Source organism: Vidua macroura, chromosome 4 (assembly GCF_024509145.1).
Source record: "Vidua macroura isolate BioBank_ID:100142 chromosome 4, ASM2450914v1, whole genome shotgun sequence".
Lineage (NCBI taxonomy): Eukaryota > Metazoa > Chordata > Aves > Passeriformes > Viduidae > Vidua > Vidua macroura.
The window spans coordinates 51,670,273-51,694,240 of NC_071574.1; the positions used below are offsets into that span (position 1 = coordinate 51,670,273).

Sequence of the window (23,968 nt, forward strand, 5' to 3'; positions counted from 1 at the left end):
TGAAAAAATCAGGTAAGTTTTCTGGGGTGTTTGTTGCATTTCTTTCTTTAGCATCTTTTTTACTTGAATTGTTTTTCACGGTTCATATCATGGTGCAGCAAGGGGCTGCTGGCTCCTGGGGCTGAGATGTGGGGAGCAGTAGGGGCTCCCTGGGGATAACAAGGCTGGATCCCACAGCCAGAGTCTGTCCTGCTGCCCCAGCTGGGGGCAGCCATGGGGCAGCCAACAGCACCAGGACAGCCCCAGCACAGGCATCTCTGGTGGGGCCCGTGGCTGGGCTGGCAGGTCTGCCCCCACGAGGGGTGAGTGGGGTCCTGGGCCCCAGGCAGGGCAGGGGAGCCCTGGGGTGGTGGGCAGGGACAGTCAGGACTGGCAACACTCTCAGCATAACTCGTTACTGGCAATGTGCTGGCACTTTCACTGACTTTCAGTATTGAAAGACAAATGGATATGTAAAACTTGCATGCACTTAGGAGAAGGCTTAGAAGGACCTATTAAAATAGGAAAGAGGTAGAGAAATCAACAGTACTACAATACTTTAAAACCATATAAAGCTTTTTTATTTTACAGATACAATGTTGTGACTCTTGCCTGTAGCAGGATCTCGTTCTCTAGAAGCTGAGACTTTAGGTTGTTTTAATTGCTTCTAAGAGTGTCATGAATGTTTTGAGAAATCAAAATCACCATATGCCGTAGGCAAATACATTGTTGGTGCTTTTCATGTATCTAATGAGTGCTATGTCTTATTGGACTTCTTAAATGTAACTTTTATATTCAGAAAATGCATAAAGTACAAAAGCCACCAGGTTATTTTTTTTATGGTTAAAAAATTTATTAGGAGTTTATAACAAACACTTGGAAACCACAAAATTTCAGTATAAAATTCAAGCACTTTCTATTTCAACCATACTTTTGCTGAATTGACAGCACCACATTGGTCTCTACCTCCTTTTTTTTTTCTCCCATTAGAAATGCAGCCCTCCAAGAATGTAACTATTTTCAGATCTTAGGCTTAATCCTAAAATCTGAAAATCAGTCCCTTTCCTGATGCAAATTTAGAAACTACAGCAGAACTGAGGAGGAGTCCATATTGGCTCTTGCTGGGGATGTTTGAGACGCAACCTGTTTGAAAACTCTATTGTTAAGACAGGCGACATGCACCTGGAAAATTTAGTGGAGTTCAGAGGTTTCAGGCTGTTGTTTTACAACAGTTTTAATCTATCCAAACTGGTAGGGACTGAGTTTTGATCTCTCTCTGGCCTCTCTGATAGTGTGTGTGCAATTCTTATATGAGCTACTTTAGCACATTAAATCAACAGAAAGTTACCTACTCTCTTGGATTTGGCTGGGCTTTTGCTGTTTTAAGGAACTGAAGCAGCAACACTTGTGATATCAAACAGTCAAGGGAGAGGTGTATGGGGAGAAATGATGTTATCATTCTAATGCCAGGTGCACGTGCACAGATTTAGGCTTAATCCATAATGGAACCATAACCACTGTAAAGTTCAGTCCAAGCTGCCTTCCCTATTTCATATTTCAGTAGATCATCGAACTTTGGCTCAGTTATGTAGTTTTTTTCTGCTAATCATGAAAATCTGTGGTTTCTAACTCCATGGCTTCAATAGTCCTATTTTAAAAAATGGGAGTTTTGTGAACCTGGAACATGCAGTGTGCACAGACCCTCATGAGGAAAAAAAGGAAAGACTTGCATGAGTGCAGATGAGGTGGGTGTACAACTGAATATTTTGTGTGGAAGAAACGGTGCTTTGCCCTGCTGTTTGGGCTCATGGAGAAGAGTATTACCATTAGTCAAGGGAGCTCTTCTGTACCTCAGGCAGTAGAAATTAAAAGGCTGTATAAAACAGCTGAAGGGACCAAGCTTTAGTCTCATATATGCTGTTCATAACAGCTCTCCATGTGTGCTGTATATCTGTTCATATTGATCCGGAAATAACATCTGGATCTTACCCAGTGTATTAGAAAGAAACCATCTAGTACTCATCATCATCTTCCACATCTTCTCCTGCTGTTGCAGCTTCCAGTGCAGCCAGAGCTGCTGCAACTTCTGCATCTTCCTCCTCAATTCCTCCACTGATATCTTTATGGTTGATGTGTGTGGGTGCCTGTGTGACTTTGGTAACAGCCACTACAGTGATACCAGCAGTAAGGCTCTCACTCAAAGTTGCAGAGTCAGTTTTAAAAGGTTCAATACTACTCTCTTTCACAGGCCAAGGTGGGATTACATGAGCATCCTGGTCCTGTATTACTGAAGCACCAGTGTTTTGGTCTGAATGTGTGCAGTTGAATGAAAAGCTGTCTTTTTCAACACAGTTCCCAGTTTGATTGCCATTTTGGGGATAATCAATATCTGGCAGTCTTATGGTATTGCTTTCTGTTTCCAGTATTGAATTTCCTTTGAGAAAGACGCTGTCTTCTGCAGACTGGGAGTCTGGAATACTGTTAGGCACATTGCTGGCTGCCTTACTTTGACTGCTTGTCTCTAGGTCAAGGTCTTGTCCAGACCTGTTTGATTTGGTGTACAAGTCTCTATTGCTGGCTGAAGGAGCCTCTGACTGGCTGAAGGTTCCCTTTTCACTGGTTTCTTTCACTGATCTTGTGTTGGGGTTGAGCATGGAGTGCTGAGCACAGGAGTTGCCACCATTGACTGCAACATCAGGCTTTGCAGCACACTTCACAAGGCCATCCTCTTGAGAATCATTGCCTCTGTGATTCCAGAGAGTTTCTGTTGTACTGTTTATTGGATTTTTATTTTCTGTTTTGTTTACCTCATCCTTCTGGAGTTCATTTTTAGGTTCTTCATTTTCACTGTTCTCTTTGAATTTGGATTTATTGCTGCCTTGTTCATTGTGTTTATAGCTGTTTACTTCATGAATGCATCCAGATGATTGTACTTCTTCTGGATCAAAGATGTAGCTGGAGTAAGAAAAATTTGGAAAGGAAATGTTACTTATGATGTTAATCAATATAATTAGTAAAAAAGATTAAGCTTCCTTTTTAAGCTGAATAAGTTGAGAAAGGAGTGTCACTGAACTTTATCTTGGGTCCTGAGAATGAGTTAAACCAAATGGAAATGCTGAATATGCTGTTGGCTGCTGTCTCCTGGGACTGATCATAACTAACCCCTGTACTGAGATTCACCTTATGAGGAGCATAAGGAGGATGTTGGAGAACTTTGAGCTAGTCATTGCTTGTTTCCAGCCTTATTTTCTCTGGGAAGCTGATTAGCCAATGAGTAGTCATAACATGGATTATAAATTAATATATCCTCATACAGTTGCTAAAATATCTTCCATTTTTTCCTGGTGTTCTTCTTTCAAGTTTTTTGTCCTTTTTTTTTTTTTTTTTTCCCTCCTGATTAATTTTCTTCCTCTTGCTCTATAGTTTCCTTGACTTATCTCTCCCAGGGCTTCTCTCTTTTCTTTATCTTTCTTTTTTCTCTCATAGCACCATTTTCTCCCCAGTTCCTTACCTGTTCTACAGAAGTGGCCAAGAGGAAGTAGTAACCATCAAGTGGAGCTGAAATGTGGTCTTCATAAAACTAGCTATTCCTCCTCTCTAGGGAGACTTTTAATATGGGGATTCTTCCCCCAGCTAATTACATTTAACAGCTATGATGGAAGCAAAGAACTGTTGTTCATTTTCATTGCTTGAGAGAGAGGGAGGATCTGACATGATGTGTGCTCCTTGTTCTGCTGAACTGGGGGAAGCCCATGCTACGTAAATTAGAAAAAACTTTACTAAAGAAGAGTTTTCAATGCAAAACAATTCATTTTGTGGGATAGGAATTATAGAAGTGGACCTTAATTACAGTAAATTAAAAGGACTTCCATAGGAAATCTGTATGCCTGTACCTAAAGGTGCTGTAAACTTGGAGAAAATGCCAACCTTTTTAGTGGCTAATTAAAGCAACAGGTGTGGGGGAGCACAGACACATGGTTTAATGCTTTTCTTTTATTCAGTCTAAGAAATTCTTCTTCTATTGTACCTTTGTATCATTTTGCAGCACCTGCACCCCATCTGGATTTTCCTTAACCTGAAAAGAGATAAAGGGAAGGCAAGGGAGAGACAGAGTGAGTGAAGCATTATGAAATTAAAATATGAGCAATTGCATTGAAAATGATGCTCATGTTTAGAAGGGTTTGTTAGCTAAAAAGAAAGATGTTTACACAAGAATGGATGGAGTACTGTTCAACATTTTTGTAGGTTGCTGTGCACTGGCAATGGTCTTTAATTGGGGAAAAATCTGGGGAAGAATTTAACAATTCTTAGATAGTGCTGTTCTCTCGGAATAGTTTCCTAAGCAATTTTATGATTTGGAGAATTGTAAGTCAGTGTATTGGGTGTGGGTTATTGGTTTGTTGTTTGGTTGGGCTTTTTTTTCCATTTTTTTCCACTTGACGCCTGTTGGTAAAGTTCTCTACCATGAATTTGCCCAGCTGTTTTTTGAAACAGTAAACTGCTAGCATCTACCACATCTTTTGCTCAGTACTTTCACAGACCAGCCTTGCCTGTGTGAGGAATCACCTGCTTTTGTTTGACCTGAAGCTGTGTTTTGTAGTATTTGGTGCCTCGTAGTTCTTATATTAGTAGTGACCGTCATGTCTAATTGTCACCATAGGAGAGGACCTGTACTGTCCCCTCACTGCTCATCTATTTAAATATTATCATACTGACATTGTTTTGAACATATGAACTGTCCTTGTGGTGTTCTCTGAGTCTTTTTGCATTTTAACATCTTATTAAAATTAAATGTGGGAACTACAAATGCAGAGTTCTCAAGGTGTTTGAAACCTGAAAGAAGCAGATTTCTTCTTTCCCAATATCTTCTTGTTTCCATTCACTTGACCCTGTGACATCCACTGAACACTGAGGTGACATTTTTGAGGAATTTTCTCATAGTGAGGCACAGACAAATTCCTGGAATGGGCATTTTGTTATAAGCAGTATGTTACACTTCCATTTTGCTACAGTAAGATTCCAGAGTTTCACTAGAACTAGCAGACTGTCTCTGTTTTGCTACACCATTGCCTAACCCAGTGAGATGCTAAGAATTACCTTTTATATGGTTCTTCTGCCAAAGTCTTCTATTACGAGAAGTGGTTTGCTAATTTAGACCCTTGAGAACAGTTCTGTTCTGAACCTAAACTGAAGTCCCAGATCTAAACATCCAAAACCCCTAAACCCCCCAGTATTCTTTATGGGTGGTGGCTATCTTGTTTCAAGTTAATAAGTCAGGGCAGGTTGTTTAATGTGTTTTGTCCATTGTTATTCATGCTCTTTCTTTTTCTCTTGAGATACTCTACAAACTCACATACAGTGCCTAAGGACAGTGGCTCACTTCCCATAAAACAGAAATTGATGAAGCAAGGTCGGGGTATTTTCTGGAGTAATTTATTTACAAAACATCCAAGGAAAGTAGTATTGATTTATTCTTCTCAGGCATGGCTTGAACTGCACACTGGCAATTATGCTAGCAGAAATGTAAATCCAAACAGTTGCCCTCTAAAATCTGAGTATTTCTGGTGTTAGCACTGAACTAAATACCTGATGTCAGATGTCTCATTCTTGGAGCCTCTAACAGCCTACAGTCAGCAGCTGGTTTTAGCCTAGGCTATAGCTGCTCCTACCTATGCTTTTTGTCTTTGTGTACACATGAACTGTTCTGAAGCAGAAATTTCTATCAGGAGTAGCCACCTTGATGGAGCTGAGTGCTTGTTGGAGTGGCTTTTAAGCCAGCTGCTTCTCTCCCTGAATTGCAGACTCCCTTCCACATCTCTGCAGACTGTGTACTGTGTATTCTCACCCCACATACCTCAGCAACATCACAGAAGGAATTCTGATACAGGGTTGTTTGTCTGAAGAGGATTTCCCACTGAAATTCCCTCACAGCCTTTGGCTTGGCTTTAGAGTTTATAGTTTTGGTGAACCCAGTTCTGATTTGTATGTAAACCAGCTCCAACAACAGATGTTGCTTCTAGCAGAGAGTGGGCACTTCAAGTCAGGGTACTTCTGCTTAGAGTTTTATCTGACAGATTTCCTACTCAGGGATTTTACTTACAAATTTTGTGCCTTTTTTTTTTAAAGCAAAAAATATTGCTTATAGGTTTTAAGCATTGGCAAGTTCTAATTGCTGGCCTTTATTTTGTTGTAAAGATGTTTGTGATTGTCATAGAAGGCAATTATAAATTGAAATTACTGTTGAAGTTTTCACAGAAAGCACTTTCCTGTTTTTTGGTGTGTGTTTGTTTTGTTTGTTTTTTTAATTACAGCTGCTGTTGGAATTATCTCTGCAGCTACTGCATTATGCTTTTCAACTGATTAGTTACAACTGGATCTGTCCTCTGGCATGAATAAAATATTACATATGGAAAACAGTGTATGTTGTATTATCTTATGAATTATTTCACATCCCTGAAATAGGACTATAGTTTTACAATGTCACTGTCTGAACACCGGCTTTTTTTTTTCCCATGCCCTTTCCTTCCATTTATGATAATCTTTCAAGTCAAGCTGGAAAATAATTCTGGGGAACAAATTGCTTTTATAGCATGAAAAAGCGTGCTTTAATCCTACTTATCTTGTTTTCGATACCGAGCTCTAAAGGCTTGTGTACTGTGTGATGTTCCTGGTTGTGTTAATGGATAAATAATACTAATAAGCTGCTGTCTGGAGCAGTTTGAGTCAAGCAAGTGCTACAGGCTTGAAACAAAAGAGTGTTAGAGACTTCAACCATGGATGGTGTTAACTGATGGATGTTAACTGGTGCTGAATTTAGAGACATTGCATCCTTATTAAATGTTTGTGTTGTCAGATATGCCGTGCTCCTAAATTGATGAGATAATTTCTGAAAAACATGACATGATGTGGGATGCTGTCCTGTAGAACACTTTGGGGGCTATTTTCCCCCTGGAAAAAGGCTGCCTGTCCAAAGTGGCAGTAAAATCCTTGGCTTTAACATTCAGATTCTCAGAATTCAGATCAAACTGCCATTAATCTTGGATATTATTTTTCTTGACCATGATGTTTCTGAAGGCCTGTAAATGTCTGTCACTAGTTATTAAGCAGTTACTTAATCCTGAACACTAATAGATTACCTGGCATTAAAGCTCTGCAAAAATGTTAAGTAGAGATTTTTTAGAAGTTTTTTCAGATGTGGACTGGACCACTTGGAGCATTTGCAGGAATGAGACAGAGCTGTTGAGGTAAAAGGAATGAAGGAGGCCTATAATTAATCTTTTTTACTCTTCCAAATTTTGAACTTGAATTTTTCAGTTTTGAGTAGCTGCTGAATTTCCTAAAGTGTGCCTCTGTGGATGAGCTTGTACCAGGTTCTACAAAAGAATCAGATTCTTGTAGTAGGACAGTGTAGAATAGCCTTGTGGTTTGCATATTCCGTATCAGTGCTTGGTTCATTTAAAGTTATAATTCTTTTCTTCAGTGAAAGAGATGGAAGAGGCCTAGCTTTGTGTGTTTACCCCAGCTACCCCAGCAGACCTTTAGTTGATCATGTCAAAAGATAGTCTAAATATAATGTGCTTGCAATGTATTAAATATGTTCACAGAGAGACAAAGAAGACCTGATGTTATGAAAGACTGACCTTCTTCCTTTAAAACAGTATGATACAGAAGAGCAACTTCTTTAAAAAAGTTGGAAAAAATTCTAACAATGGAAGGAGGTAGTAATTAGTCTTAGTTTGAGGAGAGCAGGACACAAATCCTATCAGTAAAACAAATGCTGAAAAAGGGAAGGTGGTTAAAAACAATTATGGTGGCGCCGGCTTAGAGAATAAGGTGGGACTTCTCTTTCAAGTGTGAGACCTTGGTGAAGATAACAAGAATAATGTCTGACTCCAAACCCACAGCCTTGTGTTTCCAGCCACAGTGTGCTTTTAAGAGAAGTCTGCTTTTCTTTATCAGATTTGAGAAATACAAGGTATCTGACTCTAAATTATGGAATAACATAAGTCGTAATGTTTATTTAAACTGTGGCTGTGTTATGAGTAAATAAAAGGCAAACAAGAGATAATGTCATGAAAACGGAAGAAGAAATATTTTTGGGTCATAAAAATGGTTTGGCACCTTTCTCAATATTTTTTGGAAGTTTACATGGAAACAGAAACAGTTCAGTCTTACTTTTGTTCATGGTGTATTTTTTCTTCTGTCTTGATTTTTATTTTTAAATTCCTTTTAGATACCTCCAGGAGCAGAGGCAGAAAGCTGAGGGAGACAATATTAAAATAGCTTCTCTAGTAGTTCTCAACTGATAAACTCTGATTCTGGATCATTATTTTTAATACAGTATCTTTGTTTGTTTGTTTGTTTGTTTGTTTTAGTTTGTTTGGAGTTTTCATCCCACAAACCCTGATGCTGCTGTTGTTTGGCTTTTTACTCTCCTCCATCCTTTCCCTCTAGATTACCTTAACAAGTAAGGAGATTTTTCCTACATGGGTATTATCTGGGCTGAGCCTGGATGATGTATCTCCTAGAGGCCTGAGGCACCTCCTTCTGATGACATTTTCTAGTTAGAGGCATCTTTCAGACTTGATCCTGCCAGTGTCTTCCCCATCAGTTTGCTGTGTTTTGCACTCCTCAGTAAAACCTGTCCATTCTGAGGATACTGCCCTGAGGTACCAGTCTCTTTGTCAAGGACGCAAATCCTTGTTCATCAGAATTATGTCTGTCTGCCTCACTAGTAACACAAACACAATTGACTTTGTTGGTATTTCTTTGCTAACATAGATGCCAAATTCTAACCAGCTAGGAGACATATGCACAGAAGCAAGTGTGAGAAGAGAAAGTGTTTGCATAGAAATATGTGCAGAGGAAATATAGAGAATGTGGGGTGGGAATAACCTTAGAGAGCTCTAGCACTTGACAAGCTTCTAACAGGAGGTGCAGTTTGCCTTCTGTGCTAAGTAGTCATTCACACCTCTCAGAAGATTTCAGAGACTGTTCTCAGCATGTGCTAGGTCTGACAAAGGCTCAGATGTGTCTAGGCTGGAGGGAGGAAGTGCAGTGTCCAGGCTCATTGCAGGGTGGGTGGATGAAATGACCTTTAAACCCAAACCATTCTATGAGTCTCTGTGCTACTGAGGCATGGAGGCAGAGGAATAATTGATCATAATTGATGACAGATAATATAAAAGAGGCACAGAAAAACTGTAGGAGGAGTGGTGGAGTTGAGAGGAACTATATTTAGAAATTTGGAAAACTAGTAAACACACAGTAGAAAAAATTACCAGCCCGTGCTAGAGGGGGAGAGAGAATAACAGGAAAAACCATGTAAAGGAAAAAAGATGAGGAACATAACTTAGCCACACACTGTGCAGGCTAATCACTACTATTGGATGAATATAATCTGGAAGAACTGTCTTACTTAAAATACAGAGAACCCTTCAAATCCTGTGGGCTTTTTCCTGACCTTAGTAACTGTTTTGAGACCAGAGGGCCTCAGAACGGGTGCAGGCTTGGGGAACAGGAGAACCCAAACCATCCTGGGCCCAGAATAATCTGAACAACCTGATCTACTTGAATATGTCCCTGCAGAGGGGATGGGCTAGGTGACCTCTTCCAACCCAAACTATTCTATTATTATACCATGGTCTGTGGAGAGCACAGTCTGTGCTCAAATCTTCACTGAGACCAATACTTAAGAGCTGGACCAAAATCTAATTTCATTTTTTCACACTGAATCTTAATCTGGAAATTTATTTTAAATGTACTTCAGGGAATAACTCAATTGACATATATAATTTAAAATAAATGACCTAAACTGAGGAACTGTAACATGGTCCCTTATAGGCAGCAGGTCCCACCTCATGGGTTATTTTAGTCTGTCCATTTTTTGCTAGCTGAATTGACTTCAGTCTTTTTGTTCACACTTTCTTAAAATGTAGCACTGAGTTGTTGTTCCCGTGCCTCAGCCATCTTGCAGTCCAGCCCTAGTGAGATACCTGGCTGTGCCATCCTGCTGACAGAGTATGACCTGTGGATTGACTTTGAGTCACCCTGCAGTCTTTCCTATCTCTGCTGCTCTGCAAGAAAAGAAAACTGCAAGTGCTTTTTCTGGTGCTGCTTACTCTTCTCTTTTGAGGGAAGCAGGCTCTATATTTGGGAATAAGGAGTGTCAGTGTCTGACAGAAAGAGCCTTATGCTATCCAGCCAGCACAAGGTTATTGCCAAGGTTATTGTTGATTGTCCTATTTTTCTTTATTTTACAGTGCTGAGGAGCTGCACAGGTCTGTCAGCCACTTTTATTCTCCACTGAGAATATTATTTGCCTGCTGAACAGCTTGCATGTTTTTCTAGTGCAGCTAACAATGAAGACAGGAGAAGTTGACACATCTAGACTCCTCAAAAACTTGTATAAAACTTCTTGAGCCACAGCCTAACTGCAGGGGTGACTTATGGCTGTCCATTTTGGATGTTTGGCTCTCATTGCCCCTCTGCTTGCTCTTTTTCAAACTGAACCCCTTGTTTTTTACAGATAAATATGATCATTGCTTGAATGCAAATAATCCATACACTGTCATCAGTTGCTAACAGTGATAATGTGTTTTTTAAAGGGATTTTTTTCTCTTTCTCCGTGGCCAGGCTGAATTAAGCCCATGGATTTTACATTGTACAAGGTGGACTGATATTTGGCATTTTCCTGACTAAAGTGTCAAACTTCTGGGTGATACTACACACAGATGCTGTGTACGGACAATGGCTATTTATTTCAGTGAGGGAAGAATTTGATGTTTTGTGTGCTATTCAAGACATGAAAGTTGATGTTGGTTCTATGTGTGGGATTTAGTGATAAAATTTAGGCTTCTTCATAGTAAAGCCATGAAACTGATTTAGACTTGTAGCTTTTTCAAGGGAGAAAATTGCTTTAATCAGTCCAGTTATCAAAATCTAGAGGGTCTCACTGATCAGAAGCATGTGTTGCTTGTTATCTAGACAATTAAAGCAGTCTCACAGTTACAGCCTCATAAATTTGGATGCTTTGTATTCCAACATAGAGTAGTTTTTTCATTACTGAGGAAGTAGATCTGATATCACAAAAGGGTTATGCTTCATCAAGGTAATACATAGCTGAATAACTGAATCCTTAAATGACAAAGGTATGTGAGCAGTCATAGCAAGGGGCAAAGCAAACTAAGTGACATTTAAACAGAATTGTTTCTAGTTAGCAGAATCCCACACTTTTCAGGAGATTAAAAAGAAAGTGATGTAAATGTTCAGAGGGTTGGAGGACCTCTTCTCTGAAGACACGCTACAAGAGCTGGAGTTGTTCAACCTGGAAAAGAGAAGGCTCTGGGGAGACCTTGTTGTGGCCTTCCAGTACTTAAAGGGGGCTTACAAAAATGAAGGAGAGCAACTTTTTGTACGGGTAGATAGTGATGGGACAGAGTAGAATGGTTTTACACTGAAAAAGCAGAAATTTAGATGAGATGTTGGGAAGAAATTCTTTACCCAGAGGGTAGTGAGGCACTTGAAGTGTTTGTCCAGAGAAGCTGTGGATGCCCCATTCCTCAAAATGTTCAAGGGCAGGTTGGATGGAGTCCTGAGCAACCTGGTCTAGTGGGTGGCATCCTTGCCCATGGCAGGGGGATTGGAACTTAAAGTCCCTTCCAAACCAAGCCTTTCTATGATTCCATGAATATCAAAAACCTAAATAACAAATACTATACTTGCCAGACGAACCATCAATATGGCACAGCTAATCACCAAAGTATGGCCTACTCACCAAATAACCAGTATGCTATCATGATTTTAACCCTTATTTGTGTTGTGTCATCTGAAAAGGTATGCAAGTATTAAATGTTTATCCAGGAAATTTGCAATAGTAATAGTTGACAAAAATATGCAGTTCCAGGATCACAACAGTAGCAGTCAATTCTAATTGCTATGTACATGAAATAGTACTATAATAGAATAAATTCTGTATTATATCTTTGGATTGTTCGTAAGACCATCCAAGCTGGAGTACAGTCTCCTAGCTGAGAAGTGTGTCTACCGTGCAGGCGTCAGTCATGCCCCCTAATTGTGGGTGCATGCTGTGACATTTCTCAGCACAGGGGAAGAGCATCCTGCCAGCCTGATGTCTGGCTAGGATCTGATGAGAAACTACTTTGGCAGTCGGGATGGTCAGAGTAATGGAAGTGTCTGGCTACATTTGTTTTCTCAAAACACAGACAAAAGGTCAGATTTAGTCTGCTCTGCTTATAATAGAAAAATACGTGCTAATTATCTTACATATGTGTAGTTGTACTGCCAAGAAATGATACCAGTATAGTTGGCAATGGCAGTACCTATTAACTGTTATGTGCCTTTGTGAATACTTCAGCTGGAATGGGGAGCACCTGGATTGATGCAAATGCAACATTAGAAACTGCTCCACTTCTTTACAGATGCTCTCTTCCCATACCTCCAGGCATCTAGCTGTGTTTTTATCAGATGCTGACAGGTTTTCTGCTCCCACATTGCCCCTTCACGTTCTTGCTTTTCCATGCAGCTGTTTTGCACCAAACCAGGAGGCAGCAGTGGGCAGGTCTCAAGGCAGGGACGTTTGGGTGTTACCAGTACTGTTTGAGCACACCTGCACTTGTTGTTTGTGGGTGTGTTTGCTGAAGGGGAAGGTCATGAAAAGTAGATGCTATCAGTTTTACAAAAGGTGTTCTATTTTGATTTGTAACTGTTGGTCATTGTGTAAGCTGATAATAATATGCATAGCTATGTTAAATCCTGCTAGGCTCCTCCTCAAAATGTCCTTCTTCTCAAACCACTAAGGTCAGCCAGATCTTCCACTTACTCCTGGTGGCTTCCTGACAGTATTAGTCAGCATACGAAGTGCCATGTTTTATTCTCATCATAGATTCTTATTTCTACCTTGACAGTTTCGGGGTTTGTGTCGTTGTTGTTGGTTTTGTTCTGTTTTTAGTTAGTTAGTTTTTTTCTTTGTTTTGTTTTGTTTTTAAGAAGACATTCTTGTACTATTTCATTCACAGACTACTATTTCTGGTAGCTGTTGACTGTTTTATAAACAGTTGAGAGAGTAAGGCCAGCTCATGTGGAAGGTGGACCTTCTTTTTCTGAGGTGTTACTGCTGCAGAAGAGTGCCCTAGAGGGTACAAGGGCTACAGCTTGGAGGTGATCTGAACATATAATTTTTTTCCTGTTATGCTCTTTGCAATTGATTTTAAATATTTATAAGATACTTAAAAGGAAATACATTCTCTCTGACTAGTTCCTCATAATTCACAGCACTAGGTCACAGAACATTTCCCTACCCCCATTAGTTACCATACGAAATGATTGTTTTATTTTTAAAGAGTAAAAGGAAGAGTGGGGAAAAGGGTACAACTCCCACAATCATTAGCCAGTTTGCATAAAGGAAAACCAAATATAGCTGGTAGCATAAACCCATTCATTTCCTCTTCAGCTAAGCTTGTTTTCTACATTTGGTTTTACCCAACTTACATAGTCTAGTGTTTAAATTACTGAAGTTTATATTTCACATCTTTTAAAATTATCAATCCCCTAAAATATAATAGCTTGTTTAATAGTCGGGCCTAAAACCCTGAGTCCTGTTTAGTCCCATGTTGTATAGAGGCAAACATAGAAATGTGCTTCTTCCCAAGGGATTCATGGTCTAAATGTATGACAAGGCAAAAATGGGAAGCAGATGGTCATGTACATGTGAGAGAAACAATCAGCAGAGGAGCTATTTTGAGTCAGTAATTGTGTTAGGCTAAGCCTGAGTGGGGATCTGTGTTTGGCAACACAAGTGGAGCCTCAAATTAGTTATAGCCAATTTTTATGTAACAGAGGGACTGTGTCTGAAATGTCATTTTTCTTGAGAGGTTAAAGTGTCTCTATGTGATTCTGTTCAACTGTGCACTTTGGAGGATGGATTCTTGGGTTCCAACCCTTCACCTGAAAATCCTTGATTGTAGCCAATGTCTTTTTAAATAGAAACAGCTCTAGAATCTGGTCTTGAGATGGTGCTGCCATGGGTCTACAATTCACAAAATTCCCTTGCTTATACTTTGCTCTTTTCCCAATGGCAGGCTTGAGCAAACTGCTTGAGAGCATGCCATCAAGGATATGATTTTGATAGCTGTGAATGTGTTTTAGAGACTGAGGGTCAAACTGAGATGAGGATCCTAATTTATGATGGAATTCTCTAACTCTTTGAATACTGTGTAAAGCAATCACTGCCTTCTCTGTGGTTTTGACTGGGACTTGATGTGGGTTCTGTCTTCTGGCCTGGAAATCACTTTTTCTTAGATTTCCATTTACACAATCAGCTGATTTAAGCCTGCTTAAATATAGAAGTACTTTCTAGATGCATATTGTTTCTCAACTGCATATATATATATATATAAAGACTTATTTTTTTGCCTCCTGGAATAATTCCGTACAGTTTTATGGATGCTGTTATCAATGAGAAATCCTACTTGGGACATTAGAAAAATCAAAATTGTCAGACAGTGAGCATGAAAGCTACAGCATTACTGCTGTAGGAATTAGTCTGTGAGAAAAAAATTGACAAGTCAGAATGCTTCCTAAATATATTCTGAGGTCATTTGTTCTGTTCAGCCTGGAGGAGACTGAGGGGGAGACCTTATTGCAGTCTATAGCTTCCTAGTGAGGGGAGGAAGAGGAGCAGACACTGATCTTTCCTCTGTGGTTATCAGTGACAGGACCTGAGGGAACGGCCTGAAGTTGTGTCAGGGAGGTTTAGGCTGGATGTCAGGAAAAGGTTCTTCACCCAGAGGGTGGCTGGGCACTGGAACAGGCTCCCTGGGGTAGAGGTCACAACACCAAATCTGAGTGTTCAAGAAGCATTTGGACAATGCTCTTGGGCACATGGTGTGACTTGGGGATGGTGCTGTGCAAGGCCAGGAGCTGGACTCGATGATCCTTGTGGGGCCCTTCCTACTCAGCTTATTCTGTGATTCTGTGGTTGTGCCATGTACATTGCCAGACAGTGCCTCTCACTTGCAGTATAGCAGTGCTCTGTACACTATGAAATCAAGCTCTTTGCTGGCCCATCTGCTGGAAGCTGTTGCCTCTTGTATTTGTCTGTGAGTTCTGTGCAAAAATGATTTATTGGCTCTTTGCAGAAATTTTGGGCCAAAGATAACAGAACCTTTAAAATATGCTGTTGAAAGACTTTGAATCTTTAGGTGACCTTGGTGAACAGAGTAAGATGGAAAAGGAGAGAGAGGTGGAGATCTCATATGTTTTAGATATTGTGAAATTCTTGTAAGTTAAAATAAAACTTAGGAAATCAGCAATGAAGTCTAAGCAGATTGACTCCTGTAATCCTGTCATTCTATCTCATTGAAAACTCTTGATTGCACAGCAGTTCTATGGAAAGGCTCAGTGCTTCTTTGATTGTTTGTTTTTTCCCTGTTGAGTCTTTGGAAGAGGGTATGAAGAGACACTGCTGGAGTTTAGCAGTATGCCATAAATTTTTACTTCAGGGAGCAATATTCTGAAAATAGACTTGGATGTCCATGGAGATTGCTTCAAATACAGGATTGGAGTGTTCTGTGTACATGTGTTTGGACAGGATTTAGGCCAGGCAGGATATGTGATCTCAGCTCTGGTATTCAGCTGTAGCTTAGTGTGCCTAAAATTCATCTTGTCCTGAATATTTCAGATGCTTCTGATTTGTTTATATCATATGAAATATTGCTAGTGGCAGGTATTGTGGTGGCATTGTTGTTGTGCTCAGAACATCAGCCTCTCTTAATACTAAGAAAATTGGATAAAGCCATAAGCAGTTTGAATGAGTCAATGATTCTCTTTTGTAAAAACAAAAGTAAAAAACCCCAACCCAGCAAAAACTACGCCCTTGCCCCCATAAAAAAGAAACCAGCACCAAAAAAAAAAAAAAAAAAAACCCAAACAAAGCAAAGCCCCCCCTAAAATTCAACACATTGACCAAGTAGATTTCATAACATTGTCAGGAAGTTGTGCTTTTGTGTTTGACCATTTGATGGCATAACCTACAGCTTTTTATAGGGAAACTGTTGGAGATCACTGTGCTCCCCCTCTCAAACCAAATTAATCCTTATGTTTTCCAATTAGTTCTCTTTTCCCAAATCCCTCTCTTTCCTCTGCTTGCCTTCCATTCTTCTTCTTCTTTCCATAGCATTTGCCTGCATTTTCACATTTTCTCTTGCCACTTTTCACCTGTGTTAACTGTCTTAGATTGATTCTTCTGCATTTCTTCTGTACAGTGTCTTTTTCTAAACCTCAGAGTGGAAATTGGCAAGCTTTTATTTGCTACATCAGGAAACTTATGGGTTGGAAAGAAACACAGTTCTGTTCTGTCACTAGTGCTTGTAGCAGCTGAGTGTTGTCATTAGAAAACACTGTGGAGTATTGTAGGGAGACATGGTTTATGTTGTGGAATGCTGAAGTTACAATAGTGAATGGCCAGTCATTTTTAAACCTACACAAGGAGAAAAAAAATAATCCTACCTTTCCAATTGTACTCCATCGACTGCTTGAAAGATTTGTTTTAAATGTCTTGGTCCTGCAAGAGTAAAACACTTTGCAAGTGGTTTCTTCACATGCACACATAAGTAAGAAGGAACCTCAGAGGCATTTACTGTCTACTGCAAACAATGTGGAAATAGAACAACCTCCTCTTGGTACCATTGTGAATTTTAAATTTAGACAGTGATCAAATAAATCACTTGAGTAGTATGCTCATCCCCTTGAGCTGAACTGGAATGCTAACCTGCTTAAAGTGAGCATAAGCTTTGCTACAGTGGATTAGGACTCATGTGAAGTGTTTAAACAACAGCAAAATTAGAAAACTTTCAATTATGCAGTATTATGAGACCTTTTTTCCTGTGTGTTTTCTTTCTTTTTTTTTTTTTTTTTTTCTTTTTGGGAGCCAGGATATTTATAGTATCAGTTAAAACTTCTTGTGTGCTTGTCAGAACTTCACCCTTCAGATTTTCATAAACTTTGAAACTTAAGAAATGCCTCTGGCATTGCAATAATATTCTAGATATTGGTAAAGCTGTTGTTCTTTCAGACATGTGCTCCAGCTAAATGGAAAGCTCAGCAAAATGTTTTGTATTAAGAATTTTTAAAGAGACAAATAAATTAATGAGATAATTGTAGAATTAGAGTAGAACAATACTGAAATGCAGATGCTTTTCCTCCTTTAAAAATCCAAATATTTTCAGTATTCCTTGTAGTGAAATGTGAGCCCGTGTGGATTAGTGTGTGCATGCAAACCTATAATGACCATGAATCACCAAGTCGAGCTCACTTCTGTGAAATGGGCAAAGTATTTTGCTGTGAGTTTTAGAAATTGGGCCGTGTGCTTTCTTTCATTCTCAGCATCTCTCTGCGTGAGTGATAACTTGAAAATTCTCAGTGTAGCTTACATTACAAACCACAAGTCCACACAGTGTTATGTTTGCACCATTCTTGAAACCTGCAAGGCTTTTCTTGTAAGAGAGTGAAATTTTTGTTGTCCTTGAGATCCCTTTCAGGAGAATACTCCTAGGATCTAAGCCAGGGTAGTTCATTCCTGAATTCAGCATCCATAGCCAATGGGGCTGGGATGGGAAAGTACAAGGCAACAAAGTACAAGCAACATGGTCATCACTGCTGCTGCTGTTTTTGCTATACTCTCATTGCATACATATTCCTTGCAGTTATAGTTTTCATAATTTATGGATAAACTCTGAGAAGTTCTTATAAAATTTCACTATCTAGCTTCCAGGTTTGAAAGTACCCCTGCTGTATATGGAGTTTCATGGTTGCTCTTTGCCTACAAATTCAAGAGGACAACATTGCATAGTGTCTGACCCATGGGTGACATTTAGAAGACTTTCTATTAAAAGCCTGAAATATGATTGAAATCTAAATGCAAATTTAAGTGGCCTGGGTATCTGATGTGACTCGTTGCTAAGGAGAACCTGGGATTCATTCAGCCTCAATTCACTCTGTTGCTCTTTTGCCCTCAGAGCAAGTCACTTAAGCTGTCCTGTATGTCACCATTTCATATCCTTCTCAGAGCTTAATGTTTGTGCTGCACTTTGAAGATTTATAGCCCTATTCAATCTTACTGTACTGTTGCAAAGGGTTGAATGTTTTTGTGCATCTGTTAAAGGTGTGATTAGTACTTTATGTGAAGTGAATAATAAAGCTTATGAAGAATGAGTCGTGGTGTGTTCCTGTTTTTATGCAACCTTTTACTGCGGTCATTTTATGTCCTTTTTGCATTCTGTTTTTTTTTTTTTTTTTTTTTTTTTTTTTAATATAGGTATGATTAGTTAATTAGTTATAAGACTCTCCTTTTAATTTTTGTTCAGATCTCTAATAATCTTACTTGCAGTATAATTCTGTCTTAATGTCCTCATTAGTTTTGTGTAAGCCATGGCCTAAACATTTATGCATACAGTGAAAGTAAATGAAAAATAAAATCCATGGTCCAGTTATGAAAGGATGCAGATTTCATTTAACAAATTCAAAAGAGGCAGCTTGTTTTACTGAACTTTCAAGTGCATTCTTAACTGCTGTAAATTCCTTTTGTCTGTATCTGAAGTAGTCTGAAGTAGTAGGTTAGCTATAGGGTTTTCCTTTAATTTATTATTGGGTTTTGTTTGTTTTGTTTATTTTGAATCTTCTAGGAAATTCCTATAATTCTGTAGAAATGTAAAATGAAAATGCCAAAAAGGAGAGCTGCTGGGAGTCACAGCTATTGGTAAGTTGTCAGCACACTCCTTATATCATGTCCAATGATAAACGGTTTGATTGCCAACTTCTGTCTGATGTATGTATAATTGGCTTTTGACCCAAAAGTAGACAAACCATTCTATATTTGTTCTTAAACTTGAGTTTAAAGTATGGGTTTTTTTCACTGTATTTGGACCTTTTCACTTTTCTGCTTGCTGGTGATAGTTTCGAGCATGGCTGTTAGTCCTATATATTGCATTCAGACATCTTAATTAAGTATTCTTTTACCATCATCTTTGCTTAGCAACATCCTTTCTGAGATATTCTGGGAAACTTAATACTTGGCTGGTGTATAAAGCAGTGTTCATGAATCAAGGTATGTTGCCATATCCTTCTTGCTTATGTTGTTTAATAGTTTTTATATTACTTTCTTTAAGCCAGAAGCATGAAGCTTATATACCTAGTCACTCCAGCTTATTGCACAACACAATTACCAGTGAGACTCAGTCTTTGGAATATGGCTTACCATGCTGGTGTAGATTGTTAAAGTGAAGAGTGCCTACATGGTTGTCATGGATCCAAGCAGCAAGTAGCTTTCACATTCCAAAATAACCTAGAATTTAAACAAAATCTTTAGGCTCTCAGAAGCTCACATTAGCATTTTCCATTTCATTTAGTTGCTGAAAACATGCTATCTCAAAGTCATAAAACCAAAATCAAAATGAAATTATCTAAACCTGCTTTTACATAGACCATAGGTATGCTTCAGATCCTGGATGTATTTCATGCTGAGCAAAGTAAATATTGTTGACACAGTTATTTGAGCACCTTCTTGTGCTGCTCTAGGATCTCTTTCTAGGCTTTTGGTTTTAAAAATTGTGTTTGTCCTCCATTGGAAAGGTGCATGGGGTGCTGCATTCTCTGAGCAGGCTGGACAGTTGTCACTCTGGTTCACCTCTGGCTGTGCTCCATTAGGAGCTCCCACCGTGAAGCTTTCAAGCACCGCACACAGCCTCTCTTTGCACAATGTGTGAAGTGGTGAGCGCTTTGCCTAAGAAAGGTCTCCCTCACCCTAAGGATCAAAGAGAACTAACAGTTTACTCAAACAATACAGGGCTTAACTCTCTCTTTCTGGAAATCACACCTTGGTCTTCCAAGCTGAGCTGAAGATCACTTGGTTGTAGACACTAGGTGTTTTCCTTTGTCGATAAAAAGTCTTAGAATTCTATGCTGTCCCCTAGTTTCACCAAATGCTTAGCTATCAATAGTGGTTTTAATTGCCCATTTAATTCAAATGCCCTGAGGTTTGCATTTCCCTTATAGTTTCCTTCCCTTCTTTAACAATCTTGGCCCTTGAGCTTTTGTGGTACCATTCAAATATTTTCTCTGTTGCAAAGTCTGTTGTCCAATAGCTTTTTTGGGAGTTCTTTTTGATGACTTCAATATTTCATTGCAATTTAATTTTCAGTGGAACAAACCTCTGATTTCCATACATTCTTTGTGATTGTGCCCGTGTGTTTCGATTGTTTACATATGGTTGTATTAATGTCCTCTCACTGCATTTTCATGGTAATCTTGCTAGGAGTGGATTCAAAGCCTTTAAGATTCTGTTCTAAGTTTAGGAAAAGGAGCAGTTTTGTGAAATCAAAGCTGAATTTGAAAATCCTGAATTGTTTCTATGAATGCTTGGAGTGAAGAAATAACCTTCCAACTGTCAAACTGCACACTTCTCTCTTAGACTCTATAGGGATAAGAAAAAGGAAATGTAGGTAACTAAAGATGTCTTGGGTCTTGGTTCACTGAAGGAATTGAGGAGGAAGAGAAGTGAATAGTCCATTTTCTTTACAAAAAGTACATATGAATTATAATCATGTTGAGGTTATTTATTCTGTCAAACTTTCTTGAATTTATTTTTTTTTAATATATCAGTATGTCAGCTCTTGAATTCTGTCATCACATTGCTCCTTGTAAATATCAAACTTGTCACCAACAACATGAAGAATGTAAGCAGGTAAGATGGTATGCACCAGTTAATATTTAATGAACACTTTAACAATTCTTTGCAATCTGACAAATCTTGATTCGTGAAGCACCTCATCAGTAACTGAAAAGGCACACGTTGTTTCCTGAGTGGTAAAAATGAGCTGACGAAAGGAGAGATCTTGATTCACAGCTGAAAATAGGCTATTTGAAAGAGCTTTGTGGTCTTGCCAGTTGTACAAGAGTTTTCTGGAGAATGACTATCTTTCTAATAGCTAAGGCACCTTGGGATAGTGTTGTCTGTTTAGTTGATTCTGCAACCCAGTATCATGCGCTCATTCATGCCTAGCTAGAGGTTCTTAGTTCCAGTAATCTGTTAGTGAGACCCTTTGGGTCACTGGCAGAAAGAGTTTTATGTTCTGTTTTCTCCATCACTTTTATGGACCATGCTGGATACTTTTTATTTCTTCCTGGTAACTAGTGATCATGAGCTGCTTTAGATGGTAGCATCCTTGTTCCTGGCAGACTTTCTGCTGTCTGGACTATGAATCACAACAAAATAAATTTGCCTTATGTTTTACCAAGTATTGTACAGAATCATAAAATAATTGATTGGAAGACAGATCCAGTGTTCTGGCCCAGCCCTTCACTATGTCAATATAGGTCAATATAGGTCTACAGCATGATATGAAACATATAACACCCAGGTTCAGCTCATTAATGCATGGGAAGCTTTGAACTTTTTGGCCATGTCTGCAGAAGCAGCATATGGCTCTGCTGGGCAGGTAATGCAATGTCAATATAATCTGTCTATGTTTATATAGTTTTTTATTAGTAAAAATCTCACAGGAGACAAGGGTGAAAGTTCAGCACCCAAAATTTTCCACTTCTGTAACAATTTCCTGTTCCTAGCTTGTATGTTGGGTGTCTTCTGATTGCTTACCTCCAGCTTTCAGCACCAAATGCTAGCAATCTGCCTCCTGTTTAAAGAACCTAGAAGAAATAAACACACTGGTGTATTGCTGTATATTTATATTTGCATATATCATTATATGCAATATAGAGACATTGATATTCCCTCTAGAAGGGAGTGTTTGTGGCAATTTCCCTGGGTCTGTTATTAGAGAAATTTTTTTGTTTTGTTTTTAGATTACACTGTTCTACAGGTGCTACTTTCTCATTTTAGAATTGTTCTTGTTAGGACAAGTAAAATAATACTGGATAAGAAATGTTTTATAATTGGAACCTCTTACAGCTTTATCCTACAAGTAGCCTGGGCAGGCACAGGGATATTGAGGTACACAATTTCAGTAGATATTGTTCAGCCAGTGTGCTAATCCCATATCCTCTGAACAGAGAGAAACACAGCTCTCCCAGGATTTTCCTGAGAAGCTGTGAGAAAGCTCAGAGAAAAGAATGCGAAACAATTCTTATCTTCACTTGCTGCACCTGTTGTTGTGCACATGTGGAATGCATTATTGTTTACCAAAGGGTGATTTCTTGATTTGTCACTGGTGATGGTGTTTGGATTGATTGACCAATCTGGTCTGACTGTATCGGACTGTCTGTAAGGGTGATGTGTTTTCTTAATAGTATAGTATAGTATAGTATAGTATAGTATAGTATAGTATAGTATAGTATAGTATAGTATAGTATAGTATAGTACAGTGATTGATCAGCCTTCTGGAATCATGGAGCCAATGTTAATTATTACCTGGAAGGGACCCCTGCTATGATATGCCAGCACTGAGAAACCATGACAGACAGTTCTCTACATGGCACTGGCATTTTTCTTTCTTTGCAGAAACTGAGGATGTGCAGCCTTTTGTATGTTTAGAATCTGAGAAATCAACCTATCCAGATGCTTCAAAATTAATTAATGAGAGGGAGTGAGCAAAACCAGTTCCTGCAGCTGTCAGTGCCCATAAATCATCTCTGTTTTTACTTTTGAAGCAGGACAAGAGCATGAATTTAATTAATGGGTTTGACTTGCTCTGGAAACACACAGTAGAGAAATCACCCTACCCACACCTTCCACAGATGCTGTAAACATACAAATGTTATTGTGTATTTACTCCTGAATGCTTACCAGCATCATTGTGCTAGATACAGTTGAATGCCTCAGGCAGGTGGCAAAGCAATGACTGCAACAAATCCTTGTTCTTTGGACACCCAGATCGGAGAAGCAGCAGATTAGCTCCTGTTTTCTCGGTTCCAGCCGACTTCTGATTAACAAAGGCATTAGTAATGACTGCTGCAGAAAACTCCAGGGGAAAATAGAAAGAGTGAGTTTGTCTGTTTTCCATGACTGGGAATTTAATTATAGTATGAAAAAAGTACCAAGTAGATTTATTCTGCCACCCTGGTTAAATTAAAAAAAAGGGAAAATCTCTTTCTTTAAAAAACTCTCTCTGCAATGGATCGCCAGGAATGTCTCTGCATTGTTTGATTTTATTGTATTTTTAGTTCTACCTTATTAAGTGCAAAGAGACACAGAAACTGTCAGACTGGATCAGACCACAGTTCAGTTCATAGTGGTTCTTTATTCAAATACTGAAAAATAAGCTTGAAAATACTGAAAAATTGGTTGAATGTTGCTTTATATGCCCTATGCCCCATGTTGCCTACAAGTGAGAAAGTATTCTGAAAACTATAGGTGCAGAATTGCATTCACCCTCCTATGATTGCTAGAATCGTGTGATGTACTAAAAGTACCAGTTCTTGCTATTGTCTTGTTTTTATTGTTGCTTAGAGAGTCTTCTAGGAAAGGATGTATCTGGGGCCTCTAAAATTCATAACAACATTGCCAGACCTGTGGTGAATGCATTTATGCATATTTACATGGAAGTTAAGATTTGGAGAAAGTGTTAGGAGTGCAAGACACTGAACATTTCAATCTGGAAAAATCCTCAAATGTCTCTTCCTTTCCCTATGATGCTCATATCCTGACAAGATCCATGATCCTTAATTTTTTTTTAAAAATTATGCCAAAAATATCCAAGATAAATTTAAATTTAAAAAATGCTTCTCCTTTTCTACATTTAAATGTTGAAACACACCTATAGCTGCACTGGCCTGATGCGGACACCAGTAATTCCAGGAAATATTCACAAAGAATGCCAGGCACTGAGCAACTAGTCTTTGTGTTTGTTATAAGAGAACATTTTTTCATCTAACTGTAGAATAAACATTTTACCTTTCTCTTCTATGTATAAAATGGTCAATTGAAGACTGATATTTTTTGAAGTTATTACTACAGCTA

General features: G+C 38.8%; 1 protein-coding gene across 2 annotated transcripts; it reads right to left on the reverse strand.

Moving 5' to 3' along the window:
- Positions 1-583: 583 nt before the first annotated feature.
- C4H4orf19 (chromosome 4 C4orf19 homolog) lies at positions 584-22,926 on the reverse strand. 2 transcript variants are annotated; one of them, XM_053975713.1, is made up of 6 exons: positions 22,796-22,926; positions 21,650-21,699; positions 19,253-19,339; positions 16,507-16,561; positions 4,007-4,054; positions 584-2,934 (listed from the first exon to the last, which is right to left on the reverse strand). In XM_053975713.1, the coding sequence occupies exons 5-6, from the start codon at positions 4,036-4,038 to the stop codon at positions 1,992-1,994; spliced, it is 975 nt and encodes a 324-aa protein (XP_053831688.1). In that variant the 5' UTR covers positions 4,039-4,054; positions 16,507-16,561; positions 19,253-19,339; positions 21,650-21,699; positions 22,796-22,926; the 3' UTR covers positions 584-1,991. The 2 variants fall into 2 exon arrangements, with proteins under 2 accessions (XP_053831688.1, XP_053831687.1); XM_053975712.1 differs by lacking the exons at positions 16,507-16,561; positions 19,253-19,339; positions 21,650-21,699; positions 22,796-22,926 and having other exon boundaries at positions 4,007-4,072.
- Between the last annotated feature and the right edge of the window lie 1,042 nt (positions 22,927-23,968).